The sequence below is a fragment of the Centroberyx affinis genome, unplaced genomic scaffold (genome assembly GCF_046629955.1).
Source record: "Centroberyx affinis isolate AG114_WGS23_722 - 3 ecotype Tasmania unplaced genomic scaffold, CSIRO-AGI_Caff_v1 ptg000440l_1, whole genome shotgun sequence".
Classification (NCBI taxonomy): Eukaryota; Metazoa; Chordata; class Actinopteri; order Beryciformes; family Berycidae; genus Centroberyx; species Centroberyx affinis.
The window spans coordinates 191,988-208,952 of NW_027279103.1; the positions used below are offsets into that span (position 1 = coordinate 191,988).

At 42.2% G+C, this 16,965-nt stretch overlaps 1 protein-coding gene across 2 annotated transcripts in view; it reads left to right on the forward strand.

Annotated features, from left to right (window-relative positions):
* Positions 1–16,965, forward strand: part of xpr1a (xenotropic and polytropic retrovirus receptor 1a) — a 72,194-nt gene that overhangs the window by 37,055 nt on the left and 18,174 nt on the right. For both annotated transcript variants that reach the window (XM_071516976.1, XM_071516977.1), the window contains exon 3: positions 14,699–14,800. In XM_071516976.1, the coding sequence (XP_071373077.1) occupies positions 14,699–14,800 (102 nt within the window). The remainder of the gene's footprint in view (positions 1–14,698; positions 14,801–16,965) is intronic.

Below are 16,965 nucleotides of genomic sequence, written 5' to 3' on the forward strand. Positions count from 1 at the left end.
ACACACTCAATCATGTTGCTATCAAGTCTGTACATGGAGCCGTACACATGCGTTAGTGCGTGCACACACACATACACACACATACTAAGAACACCTGCTCATTCGCATGCATGCACACACAGCCGCACAGTGATGTGAAAGCAATTGGCTGCAGCAGAGGAGAGGCCAACTCCCGTAGCTGGTTGCTAATGGCTACAGGATCCAGGGGAGCAGGGGAAAGATGTCGATAATGACAATGTCACTCCCAACCAACCAACTCTCAGAAATGGGATAGGACACACACACACACACACACACACACACACACACACCTCATACAATGCACATACTCAAACACATACAAGTATAGTGGCATACATGTACGTGAGCACACACACACACACACACACACACACACTCCTAGACACAGAAATGGAAGAGCAATTTTCTTCCAACCAGGTGGCTGTGTGTTATTATAGCCGTCAAAAAGCTACTCTGCTCCAGAGGGCCATCTCCACAACTGCTGGGTGGAATAAAGGATTTTTCCTTTTTTCATCTGCATGTGATCAACATACAATTTCCCTAAACATTCATATGGATTTCAAGGTCAAATGATATTCTTTTTTTACTTTAACTGGCCCAATTCTCTTTTTTCTGTCAATCGCTGCTTTTGTTCTTGATGGCACCTTTATAACATTTTCCTTTCATAATTTAGTTGTATTTGTACTGTTTCTCATATAGAAATATGGGCTGTCCCTGATTTCAGTGAGGGGAGGGTTTCATTAACTCTGCCCTGATCCTGCAGTGCATTATGGGGGCATGAGTGGTGAGACATTTCATTTCCTTGTTCCATCCATCAGCAGTGCCAGCTGTTTCCAAGGTGAAAACAAATAAGGTGGAGCAGCCAACAGTCATTTTTCAGTTTCATTTATAATGATCTCCTAATCAAATTTTTCATTTTCCAAGTGGCTCATATTTTTTGAGCTGTTAAGTGGGCTATTTGTTATTGTCATGTACGATTCTGCACTTATCAGTATCAGTCTTATTGCTGTCTTTATTTTATCTATTCAGATTGACCAGAGTATTTCCACTGTCTTATGACATGCTGCATGTTTCCAGTGTAACAGCAGAATCCTTAGGCCAACCAGATTAGAATGGAGCTGATGTAGATGATGTAAGGCCATGCAAAACCTACAGGACAGCCACTCTGCTCCGCTGCTGAAATATACAATGACGTTTGGAGAAGATACTTTTATTGTTCACTGTGTGTGTGTGTGTGTGTGTGTGTGTGTGTGTGTGTGTGTGTGTGTGTGTATTCCCATAGACTACCAGGTCTTCTGCACTTTCTATTGGAAAACTGTGAAATGCTGCATGTCAGTTGTCACTAAGTGAAGTGTGCATAGATAAAAAGATAAATGAAGTGAGTCATGATCCCATGATCCCATCAGGCATTTATGTTTTATATTTGTCTTTCACAAAAAATAATCTTTTTTATCTGAACAACTGGGTCCCATTGCATTCCTTGTGCCTTCGGACTGTGGAAATGAGGACAAAATGTGAATATTACAACAACTCGTTTGACAGTAGTTCACTGTTGCATGTAGTGCATGCAGTAGCAAGTGATGACTACATCTGTAGCCTTGCAGTACTGTATTGGTCTTGTTATTTTCCATACGAATGCAGAGAGTCTAAAGCACCGCCCTTATCCCTTCCACTTGACTGCCTGTGGATAAACGGAACAAGCTCGGTGAAGAGGAAGGATAGGGAGAGGTGGAGGTGGAGGAAAAGAAAGAGTGAAGAGGAAAAGGGAGAGAGGTGAGAGTGAAGTGAACATAAGAATAAGAAGAGAGAGGGAGGAAACAGAAGAGAGGAAGAGAAGACAAAGGGGGGTGGGAAGAGGGCTAAAAAAAGAGATTAGAGGGTCGACTCCTTCCTCTCTCTCTCCACCGGAGCAGTAAAATGAGACGTCAGCAGTAGAGTCAAGCGTTTCTGACGCTCTGTTTTCTCCACAGACTAGATGGTGATTAATATCAATCATGTTTGTGCGATGCTGAGAGCAGAACGCAAACCTTATTGTTGTCTTAATGAGGCATGACCACACAGACCAGCCCTGACTAATGGGGTTAAGCTGTTAGTCGGTGATCCTGGAAGGAGAATGGAGACTCTATATCTGTTCACTAGGTTCACACTGTACGCTTTATTAGTTTTCTCAGTTCTGATCCGTCAGAGGAGCTATAATGAGCTTTGGAGCAACAGTGGAGGGTAATTTTATGTATGAAGAGTAATTACTGTCATTGATTCTCATGTATGGAGTCAGCCATGCAGGTTTTTGCAGTGCGCCCAGCATACTTCTTACCACTCCCTCACTCTCCTTCTTCCTGTGATGGGCCATAACAGCTCCATTAGATTAATGGAGAAATATTTAATGGTCATTAAACTGTAGATAGACATGGCATCTCTCCTTACTCAAGATAAAGTTAATTTATCTTTAGCATAGAATAGAATAGAATAAAATAGAATAGAATAGAATAGAGCACACACGTACAAGTGCACACAAAACACACACACACACACACACACACACACACACACACACACACACACACAAACACAAATCCCCCTAGGCTCTGGGCATCTGCTGTGAGTTCACACTATTGCTGAAGAGACCTGGTCTCCCCCCCCCCTTTCCTTGTGACCATCCGTCTCTCTCTCTCTTGTTATTCCCCATTCTTCCTCTTGCGCTCCTCATCTACTTCCTTCCATGCTCCTCCTCCCTTCCTTTTTTTTTTAATTAGATTTTGTTTCATCTAACCTTCATTTTTCCAGCTCAGTGAATCAGTGAATCATTTTCAAGAGCAGCCTGGTACTTTACCTCCCAGAGCTCTGTAGTGCCATATTGTCCAGTCACAGCTACAGCAGACTCATACACATGCACACACAAACATGCACGTGCTGTAAGGTTGGATTTCTGTGATTATCCTAGAAAGCCAGTAACCGCAACGCCTACCTAGGGTCAGACCAAGACCTGTAAGATCTGAAGAAACCTCTAAGAATACGGCAAGAATCTACGTCAACTTACAGTGGAGACCCAGGTGTTAGAAACATGTAGCATAGGTGTAACTTTGATGAAATGTCTTCATTTAGGTGTAATGTACATGTAGCATTCATGTAGCATTGAGTGTAAATGACACCTGTGCCAAACTAGGTTCACTTTGTACACCTTCATGCATATACATGTTAGAAGATCCCACCTCTTCTCACATCTGCACATGTAAACACTTGAAACATAGCCTCTCCCCGGGCTCAATAACAGAAATAACAGATGAAAATGCGTAGCTTGCCAAGACCTTAAGGAAAGTTTCCAATGTCCGATCCAAGGCTTTCATTTCCTCACGACTTTTGGAGCGGATGCAGTGTAACGGCTGGTGCTTCCTTTGTGGCTAGATGCACACAAACTACCATGCAGACATCAGATGTTTCAGGGAAGATAACTATCAAAGTGGCAACATCCTCTAACATATAATTGCATGAACGTGTTTCAAGTGTAGGGCACTTGACGCTCCAGGTAAGCATTGTAAGGCTGTCGTTCCCTAAAGGCTGGTTCATGCTTCATGTGGAAATGAAATTATGTAATTGCAGCCAAAACATACGGGTGCAATGGAGTCGTGCACAAGGTCATGCACCACCTGAAATTTTAAATAACACAGATGGCACCACAGCACCTCCGTCCAGGATAGGCTGAACAAAGAGGAACCAGAATTACTGTCCGATTAGGTTGGGATTCTTTTGTTTTGTTGGGGATGTGGAGAGCTGAATTTTACTACAGTACTGCATAGGTCAGTTTCAGGCAATTGGTCATCATTAGCGCAAGAAGCATGAACGCCAAGGTACATGAACAGCACGTCCAGCCACGCATGAAGCATGAACCATGGCAGATAATGGCAGAAATCCAACTAAATACCCACGCACACATACATATACATGCAGGCACACACATGCAAGGGACACTCCAGTTGGTTTTGGTATCATATGGTGTGGTGGGAAGTGCCAGGTTAGCCTGCTGTGCCAGGTGTGTGTGTGTGTGTGTGTGTGTGTGTGTGTGTGTTTCTCCTCACTCTGCCCTCTCTGTTCTCTGACATTTATACCAGATGATAAAGCCTCACTGTCCTGGCTACAAACTGCTGTCCTGCTGCCTCTGTCTCTCAGTGTGTTTCCGAGTGTGTTGGAATGTGTTACAAGTGTGTGTTTCTGTCAGTAAATGTATACAGCTTCTATAACAGTGTATGATTCAATAGACCAGGTTTAGGAGCGTTTGAATGTGTGTATCAATGTTGTAATATTTTTGCAATAGTGTTTACACCCTGCAGACATCCTAACCTTAGCTGATAGTGTGTAAAATCCACTAATTTGAAGTGAGGACTAGTCAGTGGCCCGGGGCTATTCTCCTCTGCTGGGATGTACTGAAATAGGGGACCACTTGTATTACACCTTTTTATACTGGCTGTGATAGTAAATGGCAGTAAAGAAGCCACAGTCTTGCAGATAGTGGATAGACAGTGGATAGCTGCTTATTGAACTTAATAGAGTTCAGAAATGATTTGCTTCTGTTTGTGTGAAATCAAACAGAGATGTATATAACATGATCTCTTTTAGTTATTATCTTTTCCAGCAACAGGGGAAATAATAGCAGGCCTACCCACAAAGCCATTGTCTGTTTTGAGTGAAAGATACTCTACATTAGTCTCAATTTTTTTTACTTACCTATAACTTAATTCTGCAGTCGTTCTTAGAGGATTCATCTTACACTCATTTTACAGGCCGACTCCACGGCGACTGTTCTCTTTGAAAGAACCTCCATGAAATCAGACCTGATCTTTTTAGATTAGATTTGCTTCTATTAGTGTTGAATAAGGGATCTGTGCTGTGCGTGAGCTTGCATACTGAGACACTGATACTTTATCTACATCCTTTATTGGAGTAATGCCAGAGGAATAAAGTCGACATTGCCTGAGCCGCTGCACACTGTGGGGGGAAACGTGATATTGACATTAAATATCACATTAAAGGTAGCAATGTAATGGCTTGGAACGAGTTGATTTACAACACATGCTGCCCAACAAAGTTTTGATCAGACTTGATAATGCACCTGAGACACAGACCTAATGTATGCTGGATTTTCATCATTGCTAACGGACAGATACAATTGTTTTGAAATATCTTGAATCTCAAAGGACTTGAGATGACTGAATAAAGTTTGAGACACGTACTGGAAGTCACTAAGGCCAGGCAAACATTTCAGCCGAGGAGAAATCAGGCAGCCTTTTAATTCACACAGTTATCAGCTTGCCTTTTCCCTCCGTCTCTATCTACCTACGGAGAGATGCAGGGAGTCAGGGAGACTCACAGAGAGACTGTCCTGATCTTCAAGGCCCTGTGTGGGTCTGGGAGGAGAGAAAGGTCCGGGCCAAACTTCCCCTCTATCTGACTGTCGGAGATAACGCTTCACAGCAGCGGGAGCTTAGTAAAATGAGACGAGGGCGGAACGAAGGGAGGGAGAAAGAAAGAGAGAGAGAGAGAAACTTGAAGAGAGAGAAGGAGAGATAGAATTCCTCAGACGGGCAGTAACACACACACACACACACACACACACACAGTTCATTTTTATTGCCCTCTGAAGTATAAAGAGCAGAGTAATTAACTTTCCCATCAGCCCCCTGGTCGATTATACTGCTTCCTGTGGGTATCTTGTTTGTCTGATTGGGAGATTCTGCGGCCTACTTCTTCTCTCCATCCCGTTTCACCTCATCTAACTTCTTCCCTTCGCTCTCTTATTCCCTTTTAACCTCCTCTGTGCTTTCGACCATGCCCATTTAGCCCTCCGCTGAACTCCAAATTGAGTAACCGCAAGGCTTTTTGTCTCTGCAACACGATGTTTTGAATGAGTGCGCCAACTGGGGTGTGTGTACCTCGGCTTAAAGGATGGGAAACCAAAATACTGGAACTGTGAGAAAAGGCCAAGGCATGACAGGGCGAATTTTACACACAAGAAAGTCCAAGAAAAGTCCATAAACACAGACACGTGCACACACACACACACACACACACACACACACACACACTGTTTCTAGTTTCTTCAGTCTCACAGGAAAGACTCTGGACAAGCCGGTAAGCCAGTGTAATGACAAACATGACCCATTTCATGTGGGTCTGTGTAGAAACATCCCCTGTCATTTTGCTTCCATAATAATCCACTTTCTTTACATCTTGTATAAGAACTCATTCAGGTAATTGGCATGACGGCTGCAAAGTTAAAAGTTTACTTTGATAATAGATAGGCACATAAAGTAAGGCAAACTTTCAATTGGTCGCTAAATAAGAGGTTCTGTCTCTTTCTGTCTCTAGACAAACAAGCTGAAACCCATTTTCTATTGTAATTGCTTTGTCAGTCTCTCCTGTGTATACGCTGCTGAAATTGCCACAATCTAGAGACATTCACTGACGTCTGAACTGTAGTTTATGTTTATTGCAATAGTAACCCGTTTCCTGTGTGATTTCAGTACCATGGACAGATCCACAGCTCAGTATTCAAGCTTAAATGTTGGATGTCGCTTATTTGAACGGTCTTGTAAATACTGAAGACCCATCCAAACATAGCAGCATCTACTTTAAGGGTGGTGGGACTGCATTCTCTACACAGTTTGAGACAGTGTGTTTTCCGTTATTTAAACACTGCTTAATTTTTAAAGATGTCATGCCTCAACATCTCACTCTATCTCTATCTCTGCCTCTATCGCTCCTCCCCTCTCTCTCTCTCTCTCTCTCTCTCTCTCTCTTTCTCCCTCAGTGTAACCATTCTCTAGTGTATTAGTGTGTTGTGTGTTTCCCCTCTGGTCCCCAGGATCATCTCACACCCCATCTGGCCTCTTGTTGATGCTCCTTCCCCCTCATCATGTATTCAGATGGCTGCCGGGAATATACCCATCGCATGTGCCTGGGCCACACATACACACACACACACACACACACACACACACATACACACACACACACACTTTCTCTCTCTTTCTCGCTTGCAGCCTCTCTCTCTTTCTGTCCCACTCAGTCTCTCTCTCTTACACACACACACACACACACACACACACACACACACACACACGAGATGGAGATATCAACACCTCTCAGAATGTGTTGAATGTGTGATTTTCTTCTCCATATCATTTGCAATACTGAATGTTGGTGTCGTTTATTTTTGAGCTGCTTAGCTTGCAGTCTGGCAGTATTAATAGTACACAATGGATTGGGAGCTAGTTCCTCCTTATCCCGCCTCCGGTCCTCCTAGGCTGGCAGTCTAACCCGGTGAGTGTGCATTCTTAATGTTCCCCTGGCCTCGATGAGAGAGATGATTGGTAGAATTAATTGTGGCTGGAGGGCCGAATGGGAATAAGTGGAAAAGAAGGCGAGAGGGCAGGTTGAGGCGAGGAGGGGAAGGGGGGGCTGTCTGGCTGGTTTTGTGTGTTCTTTTCTCAATGCCTGGAACTAGAGGATCTTATGAGTTGTTTATATACTCTGTCTCTCTTTCTCTCCCCAGATTGATATTAGCCCAATGTTAACTCAATCCTATTCTGTTTTATAGCCCAGTTTGTCTTTCTCTTCATTTGTGATTTACAGCTCTCTGTGTGCGGGGAAGAGATAAGGGAAGGTAATACAACGACAATCATAACGTAATGGCCTCCTCAGTTCCCCTGACAGTGATGCTACCGGAACATGGTTTATATCCAGCAACGAGGTGTCGTTAAATGGGGTAAATGGAGCACAAAATGAGGGACATACAATTTGTGTGTGTGCGTGTGCTTGAGTGCACTTGTGTGTGCGCGTGTGTGTGCGTGCACGCACATAAATAAGTGCATTTGGAGGATTGCGAAGAGATAGATGCTGTGTCCTCTCCCCTCTCTCTCCAGGCTCCGGTGTAATGACAGATGATATCTGAGCTCCTTACACAAAGGCAACCATTGCTCTCCTTTTCCCCAACGCCATTCATGTTCCTTGTTTCTCTCAACTTCACGCTGATAAACTGCACCAATAGATGGAGGGCAGAAAAGGAAAAACGGATGATAAAGAAAAGAAAATAGATCGTAACAGCAAATAGAATCCCACAAATGGTTCATCTTGGCCTGCTGAATCCATTAAGACTTTTACTTTGCTTGTGAACAGTATCCAAAGACCAGTTTCCATTCTGAATCGCATCTAAGCTATTGTATGTGTGTCTGATTCAGTGTGAAGCGTATCCGCTGTATGTGTTTGTGTCTGTGAGCAGTTGTTGTTCTTTCCAAATCCCTATCACTGTCAGTGGGTTAGAGGGTCTCCATGAAGGATTTATGGGCTGGTTCTATGGGGGCGGGTCAAAGAGTAGCAGTATAGGAATATAAGAAGTTGGGGGTTGGGGTGTGTGTGTGTGTGTGTATGTGTGTGTGTGAGAAGGGTTCTGGGGAAGCTGCCTTGTGGAACTCATAATTTATTTATACGAACTACAGAAGAAGGGGATAGGAGCGGAGAGAGGGGGCTGCCTGTTACAAGCCACCAGGGGAATAGGTCAAGAGTTGTTTTTCTAGCTACTAGCACAACTCTTTGTCTGAAAGAGTGAAGGGAGTTAACACAATATACCGCACTGTATCTTACTCCACGAATGCCATTTTGTACCCTTGTTATCTTGAACACCTAACCCCTTGGTGCGGTACTGTGCATCTCCTGCTTGTTCAGACAATCCAGTGATTTAGCTGTTGGTGCTGATGATGCTGAAAAACAAGAGAAAATGCTGGATTTGGGGAAAAGAAAACAATATGTATGCCTTACTGCTAGCAGTTGCTCGATTTATGCTCGTGATTTACAGCACTAATTAAATGCTTCTTAATTTAATCAAACCAAGTATTGATTTTTCTATAGCTTTATCCTGGATAAATAGTAGTCACCCTGCCCTGAATAAAACTAGAGGCTTTCTGCAGCAGTAAATTGTCTGCCTGGTTAGATGGATATATAGACGCTATAGTTTCTGACTCCAATGTCTTCACAAATACTGCAAACCTAGGCCTGTATAGTTTGTTACTGTAGGGATGACAGGAGACAAAGGAGAATTTTGTTCATACTTGACACTTATAGAGGTGAACTACTGAGCAAAATACACAGCACACACACACCCACAGCACACACACGCAAACTGAGTAAGTACAGGCATATATCTCCACACGGCCCTACAGGGACAGAACCATTATTCCCCACTGAGGTGCTCCATCATCATCTCTCTGGCTTGGTCACACACTCACACTAACACACACACACACACACATACACACACACACACACCATGAAGCAAATGTCAGGGTATCCAGGGATGAAGAGGAGCTTTTAGCGCTGGCCGGAGGAAAGGGAGGAAGGTGCTTTGGTGTGTGTGTGTGTTTGTGTGTGTGTGTGTGTGTCTGTGTGTCTGTGTGTCTGTGTGTCTGAATATTAGTATAGAGGCAGCAGTCCCTTAGGAGCCTGAGCTGAGGACCAGAGAGAGGCCTCCCAGGGGGACTTGCTTGTCTGGGTGATTGACATTGAGAGGAAGATAAGGAACCAAAACAGGGTTTTATATCAATGGAACAGCGTTGGCAAAGGTTGAAAAGAATAAAAAGGCAAATGCAAATGTTTTGGGATGCTTTATCGTTCAATGGAATCCACATAAAAAGTTATCAAAATAACGATAATGACTTTTTATATTTTTCACTTCTTGTGTGTACTTCCTTTAGGGCTGAAATCATTTGTAGATTTAGGTAAAAATATGTTTTCTTTTATTCAGCAACTCTGTTTCAACTGTCACCTGCCTTGATGGCCAAACTTTTATCTCACATCCCTTTAGTGAGCGTCTTTGGGCTCCAGGAGGGAGCTGTCTCCCTCTCCAGTCAGACTAGTTATAATGAGAACCCATACTGTGCGGCTGAAAGAGAAGCTGTCAGCTTTATATGAACACTGACACCATAGATTAAATACTGTAGAGTAAATGCTGTAATAGTTGCATGACTTCAGACTATGTCTCATAATTAGGTTTCATTGAATTTGCACTCTTACCCCGTTCATCTTAGGAGGAAAATAGTGTTGAGACAGTGAGGCGCTGTATTCTAATTATGAGATGCTAATGATGTTGATTTGTGCTGATGATGGCTGATAAGAGTGTTGCAGGTGGAGGGGAGATAAATGATGGGGGAAAGTGTTTCAGCTGTAGAGATGTTAGCAGTGTCGGGTGAATCCTCAGTAAATCACAGCTGTGAGGACGAATTCAAAGATGAACTGGCTCTGACTCGGGCCTTTGTTCCCACACATCACACATCTCACACACATAAAAGCGTGAACAAACAGATGTGTGCGCATACTCATATGTGCAAAAACACGTTCACAAACATGCACTTTTCACAAGTCAACAGGAAAACAAAGAGACAGAGGTGAAGGGTCTCTCCATAACCCCTCTTCTACCTCTACACTGCTCTAATATTTACGCTTTCATCCCGTACAGCTCCACTCATATCAACACTCCTCTCATCACTCTGTTAGTCACTTGGCTGATTCTATATTTGCAGGACATTTTGCATTTGTAACTAAGTGTCACAAAAAATATAGATATTCTTCCAAAATGTAATGTATTTACTTGTCAAGCTCAAGCTATAATGATGTCAGATATTTATGCAAAAACAGAAATGTTAACCAGTTAAATTATCAACCATGTTACTGATATCATAGTTGACCTTTTTCCTGTTTGAGGCCTGTACTCCAAATGGAGGCGTAGAATCAAATACCGTATGACATTTCATAAATGTTACACAAATAACGGATTTAAATGTGATTAAATGTAATTTAGTGGACTGCTGACATTTAGTAAATCTGCTCCTGACTCAGACACTACTTTATAACAAATGCTGAGAAAAACGCTGAGATAAAGATCATACCTTAGTGTCCTCACAGTGTTTTCTACCAGAGGAAATGACATCATGTGGTGCAGGTCGTATTCCTTTATGACAAACCATTTCTTATAGAGGGGAGGTTTTTGAATACATACAGTTTCACACTTAATGGTGTATTGGCAATGAATGCCTGTCTGTCATGATTACCTCATGTATATTCATAAAAGGAAAATTATAAAAAAGAATGAATAAAAAAATTGGTGTTATTGTTTTTTGGCTAATTAGAAGCTTGGTGTTCTGTGATGCTTTATTGTTCAATGGAATCCATATAGTAAGTTTTCAAAATAATGATTGCTGGGCTTTTGTATTTTTCACTACTTTTTCACTACATTCTTTAGGGCTGACATCATTTGAAATAATTAGAAGGTTGTTGTGATCAAAACTGGGGTTTTGAAAAATAGGGTTTTCAGTGATATCCAGCTTATTTTTAGAAATAAATGACAGTTATAATATAACGATGGTACTCGCTCAAACATGATCATGTATGAAAATAAAAAATAAAAAAGTTTTAACAAAAATATATATGGGATATATTCCATGGACATGAAATGTACCATAACTATAGAATTACTCTACATCTGCTTATTCTTTTTTGATTCATTTGTAGTATAACCTTTTGCTTTGAAACAGCATCAGTGCAACTCAGTTTGATGTTTGCCTGTAAATCCGACTGTAAAGCACTGTGTTGGACCATTAGTCATTCTGTCACAGCCCAGTGGCCAGCCAGGCAGTCGGTCATTCAGCTAGCCCGCTAGCCAGCTGATCGCTCAGCAAGTCAAGCATACATCTCTCCATCCAGGCAGCCAGTCATCCGTCCATCTGCAGCAGCCAGTCAGTCAGCCAATCAGCCTGCAGATGTCGAGGTGGCTGAGCCTTGGATGGTTTCAGGGCTGAAAGTGTTGTGGCTGCGGTCGAAATGTGCAATGAGGCAGAACTGCTCTAAGAGATTTAGAAACCTAGCTGCTTCCTTTCCTCTTCCCTTTCCGTCTCTCTGTCGCTCTTCTTCCTCCTACTTTTTCTCCTCCTCTTTCCCTCTCCCTCCCTCATCCCAATATTATGTTCTTTTCCTTGCCCTCTCTATTTCCTTTCCCATTCTCTCTCTTTCTCTCTCCTCCAGAACAGAGTGTGTATGTAAGGCACTCAGACAGATGAGTGACCTCTTCAACCCAGTAGCAGTGGGTGTATACTGGGCCAGACTCAGCCTCACACTCCCACCTGTTTTTCCCACTACTTTTCTTTGTTTATGCAGTAGTTACATCCTTTTTTTTTACCTTTACCTTCTTCCTTACTTTTACTCTTGTCTGTCCTTGCCACAGAATCTGTCATATTAATCATGCCATTAATGTATGTACAGTAGCTTTATCTTTTTCCTTGTTCTCCCTACCTGTCTCTTCCTCCTCCTTCTTCTCTTCATCCCAGCTAAGTCGCAGACACTGCTAAGTCAAAGTAAATTCTTCTTTGCAAACTTCATTTTAGTACATAAAGCTGAGGCTGGCTGTATGCTGTCCCACTTTTTACCCATCATCATTACTGAGATGATCTTGTTTTTGATGTTTAATGAGGACTGCATTCATACACTCATAGGATTTGACTTACAATTAGGGCTATATTGCAGCACTCCTCCTACATCTGCTGTAAGACTTGTCCTTCCACATGCTTCATAAGATTTGTCCTTCTACGTGTCTCTAGAGTTTGCAATATTCTCACCTGCCGAGAGTTTTAATTAACTTAGAATTGATTATATTGCTAAAAGTGTGTGGATGCAGTTTCTAATTTATTTTCCATGTAAGGCTTTGTTCCGTTGGATTGTTTTAAGGCTCTGAGGAATTTTTTTTTTTTCACCTTCTCACCGCAATCTCATGCTCTTGTGCAAATGCAGGTGTGTGTGTGTGTGTGTGTTTGTGTGTGTGTGTGTGTGTGAGATTGTGCATGTACTTGTATGTGAACAGGCCAAGGATATTGACAGCCTGCAGCCTTGGGCGTCGCTTTCATATTAATGTATACATACTTGAATGCCTAGACTCACTTTATATAACAGCTAATGTTTTCACAGGAATATCACCATTGGAATCTGGCACAGAAAAGCATATTTCACTGCTATTTTATCCAGCAAAACCCTTCACTGCTGCGGAAGTGTGGAATGAGAGCCTCACTGTGACATTTAGATATGAGTCTGCAAGTCTGACTGATGTGACAGAATGCCAAATATGTACAGAAAGCTGTGTGTATATATGTGTTTAAGAGAGAGAGAGAGAGGGAGAGAGAGAGAGAGAGAGAGAGGGAGAGAGAGAGAGAGAGAGAGTAAATTTGTCTATTGATTTAGTGATCGACTAGTATGATATTTTTGAACCATTTGTTGTTATTATTGTTAGCTTGTCATGGCTGCTATATGAACCTAGTTATAATCTGTTTTGCTGTTTTGTTGTCAGTTGAATTGAATTGAATTTACTTGAATTGAGAGGAAAATATGTTGAGTGTATGTGTGTGCATGATAGAGAAAAAGATTCATTTTGTGCGTGTAAGTGTATATGTGTATGTGTGTGTCTGTGTATCTGTGTGTGTGCCTGTGTGTATGCACATCCAAGCATATATGGGCATGGCAGGTAACTAGCCAGAGGCCACCATTTTAAACCAGCCAGGTGTCAGGTAGCCTGCTGTGAATGAGGCAGAGGATTGCTTGAGACAGAGCATCAATGCTGATTGAATTGGCCGGTCCTGAAAAAGACACACAGGGTTTTTGTCAGAGAGGAGGGAGACGGAAGGAAGCTGTTGATCTAATTGTAATCCTGAATGGAAGCCTGTTTCCCTCTCAACCACAGTCACGTTGGCCTGCTCAACTAAAGGCCTGGTAATGTAACATAAAATTAGGAACCTTAAAGGAATACACAGAGTTTTTGGGAGATTGGCCCGTTGCTCAAGTTACCTGATAAGTAATGGGAACATAGACACCAAAACCTTCCTTATACCTCCGGTGCTCCATGCTAACTCTTCAGCACACACTATGTTGACTGATAGTCAGCCACATTATCCAAAGTAAGAAGACTGACTTTCAAGTAATAACAAGTTGTTAGTGGTTTTTTATTATATGGCCTGTGGATTTATACATTTTAAAAATATAAAAAAGTCAATATGGCTGAAGTAGCTATGTTTATTTTTTGAACTATTTCAGGTGAGCAACCATGTATTCATCTGCTGTGTAGTGATTTTTAGCTGTACACAGTCTCCCTTCACCCACTATGTTAACTTCCTATGGAAACACAGAAAGTCGTTCCCGTTAGTTCAAAACAGTGTGTTATTTTTGTATCATATTGTATGTAATTTTTACCAGTCTCCTACACAAAATTGTCAAACTTATCTACATATTTGAGGTCTATGTTCTCATCATTTAATGGGTAAAACTCCAAGAAACTTGGTATATTCCTTTCAAGTTGACCATACTTTTTTATGATGATGAGAGAAGGTTTTGCCATGGTTTTATCCTACACTGCCTAACATCACAATATAAACTTTGCTTCGCTGCTCTTGGTTAACTCCCAGGTGTGAATGTGTGTAACTGTATGGATGTGAATCAAGGTGGCACTGAAAAAGAGTGTACATAGTTGAGAAAAACCCTTCCCTGTATAGATTAAGATAATAAAAGTGAACCATTCCTTGATATATTTGCCTACTCCTGCCCTTTGTCGAGCAGCCAACCTCTGTCTCTGTTTCACTCTGTTTTTCTCTTCCTCCAGTCACAGATGAAGACACGGTGAAGAGATACTACGCCAAGTTCGAGGAGAAGTTTTTCCAGACCTGCGAGAAGGAGCTCTTGAAAATCAACACATTCTACTCAGGTATTCATTCATACCAGTTCTTGTTTTAGGTAATGATTGCAATACTGACTGTGTTAATCAATCATCTGTACAATCAGATAATTCAAAAATCAGGTTAATTAGTCACATGTACTTTTCTGTTTTCCCCCTGTAAAGCAAAGGAGCAGCAAAGAAAATGATTCTGTGTGATTGATACAGCTCTCCAATATCTTTTCCTCCATCTGGGAATTAACCCTGAACTTAATATTAACTTGTATTAACTGAATAGATCATTAATATATCTTTCCAGTGCAGCTTGAGACAGCTGAAGCTTGTCTAGTGGCCAGTCTTTATTTATATTAAATGCTCCCCAAAATCTTTACCAATCTGTCCCTCCTTGGTCTTCTGCTGACTACAGTTTGTCAAATAGCAGCAGTAAAGTGCAAAACAAGATACAGAAACTGGTACGGCTACAAAATTAGAGGGAAGTTGTAGCTGAAATTTAAGTGTATTAATTACACTAATGTGTTACACACATGGTTTATTTCCTCTGTGTTGCGGCCAGAGAGATGAGCTAGCTATTTCAGTGCCAAATGACATTGCGTCTAATCCTGGTCATTTGATTGAGGTAGACTGCCATGACTGTCATATTTAGGCGAGCCGGCCCGCCTGTGTGTATTTCAGGGAGAGAGGGAGTGCATGTGTGCCGTGTAACATGAGATGGAAGCCATAGTATATTCTGAGGTTGCCTTGTGGTCTTGAACTTCAGCTCAGGGAAAGTGAGGGGCACCAACCAACAGACAGAGCTTCCCCTACAGGCTGCATGTGGAACTACAGGCTCTCTGGGTCAACTGTGGGCCAAGGCTGCCTGGAGAAATGGGCATCCAATACTGTCCCAACTCATAATGACGCCACATTACTGGCTGATGGATGGCTATGACAGCAAACAAACAGGGCATAAATCATTGCAGACCTTGTTAGGGGGGAGGTTGGTTTGTCATTCCTTAAAGTACTGGAGAAACTTGGAATCTCTGAGTTTTTTGTTTCTCTAACAGCAAACCCTCCTGTCCTGGTGCATCTTGATTAAATGCCAGGGGCGTGCTGTCATGTTGCTGCAGTGGAGGCCAGGCTGGACGGCTCTGTCAGAGGAGCTCGGTCTAATTTGGGACTCAAACCAAACATCCTCTTGGCCTGGCTAGCTACTCTTTCATCATCCTCTCCAGTGAGGATAATGACAACATAGCTCCTTTGTTTTGAAATGTAGTTGCTGATGAAGGTCTGATAGTAGGCCCAAATAGCACTATTAAAGTCCCCATGAAGTGAACTCCCATTATTTTTACATCCTGGAAAAGAGAGTATCTTTCATGGTGACCTCATGCTGCACTAGTAGGCATAAATATAAATTTCTAACCAATAAAACCATCAGATTTTTTGAACAATCTCGCCCCTCTGCACCCCTCCCATCAAATAAAATTGCCTTTCTCTCCCTGACTGATATTCCATTGGTTTAGACTTTTGAATGATCCCTCACTGTGTTATGTCCTGCCCCAACTTTAACATCTAAATATGGGTCATAATCTTGTGTGGCCTTGGATCATCTTTGGAGTGTGGGTCCCATGCATGCTATTGCCTATCACTATGAATACATAAGACAGAACAGGCAGTAGAATAGAGTGGAACAGAATAAAATTGTACCTTGTCGTCATTTCTGAGCTTCTAAATGCCACAAGTGACGTGTGAGTGAATGTTGACAGCAGCACAGTCATATCACAGCAGCGCCACACTCAGTGAGTCACCGTCTCCTCAGCAGACTGGAGGTGTGAGGTTGGTTAAATGTTATTTATGAAAACATCATAATCTCTCCCCTCTACTCAGGCGTAATGTCCTGCACACACAGGAGGATGAAGCAAGCGATTATGGAGTCCTGTCCGATAGACAGCTTTATCTGGTGCCAGCTGGTACCTGTGTGTGTGTGTGTGTGTGTGTGTGTATGTGTGTGTGTAGTGGATTGAAAAAGTGGGTTGGGATGTGAGTGTGTGTGTCTATGTGTGTGTGAGAGAGAGAGAGAGAGAGAGAGAGAGAGATGGAGATTAATTGTGCTGACTTTAGGTAACGTTCTTGCCTCTGCGTAGCTCTACCTTTCACTCTGTCTCTCTCTCTCTCTCTCTCTCTCTCTTTCTCTCTGAAAGGGGTCCTTGACCTCTGGA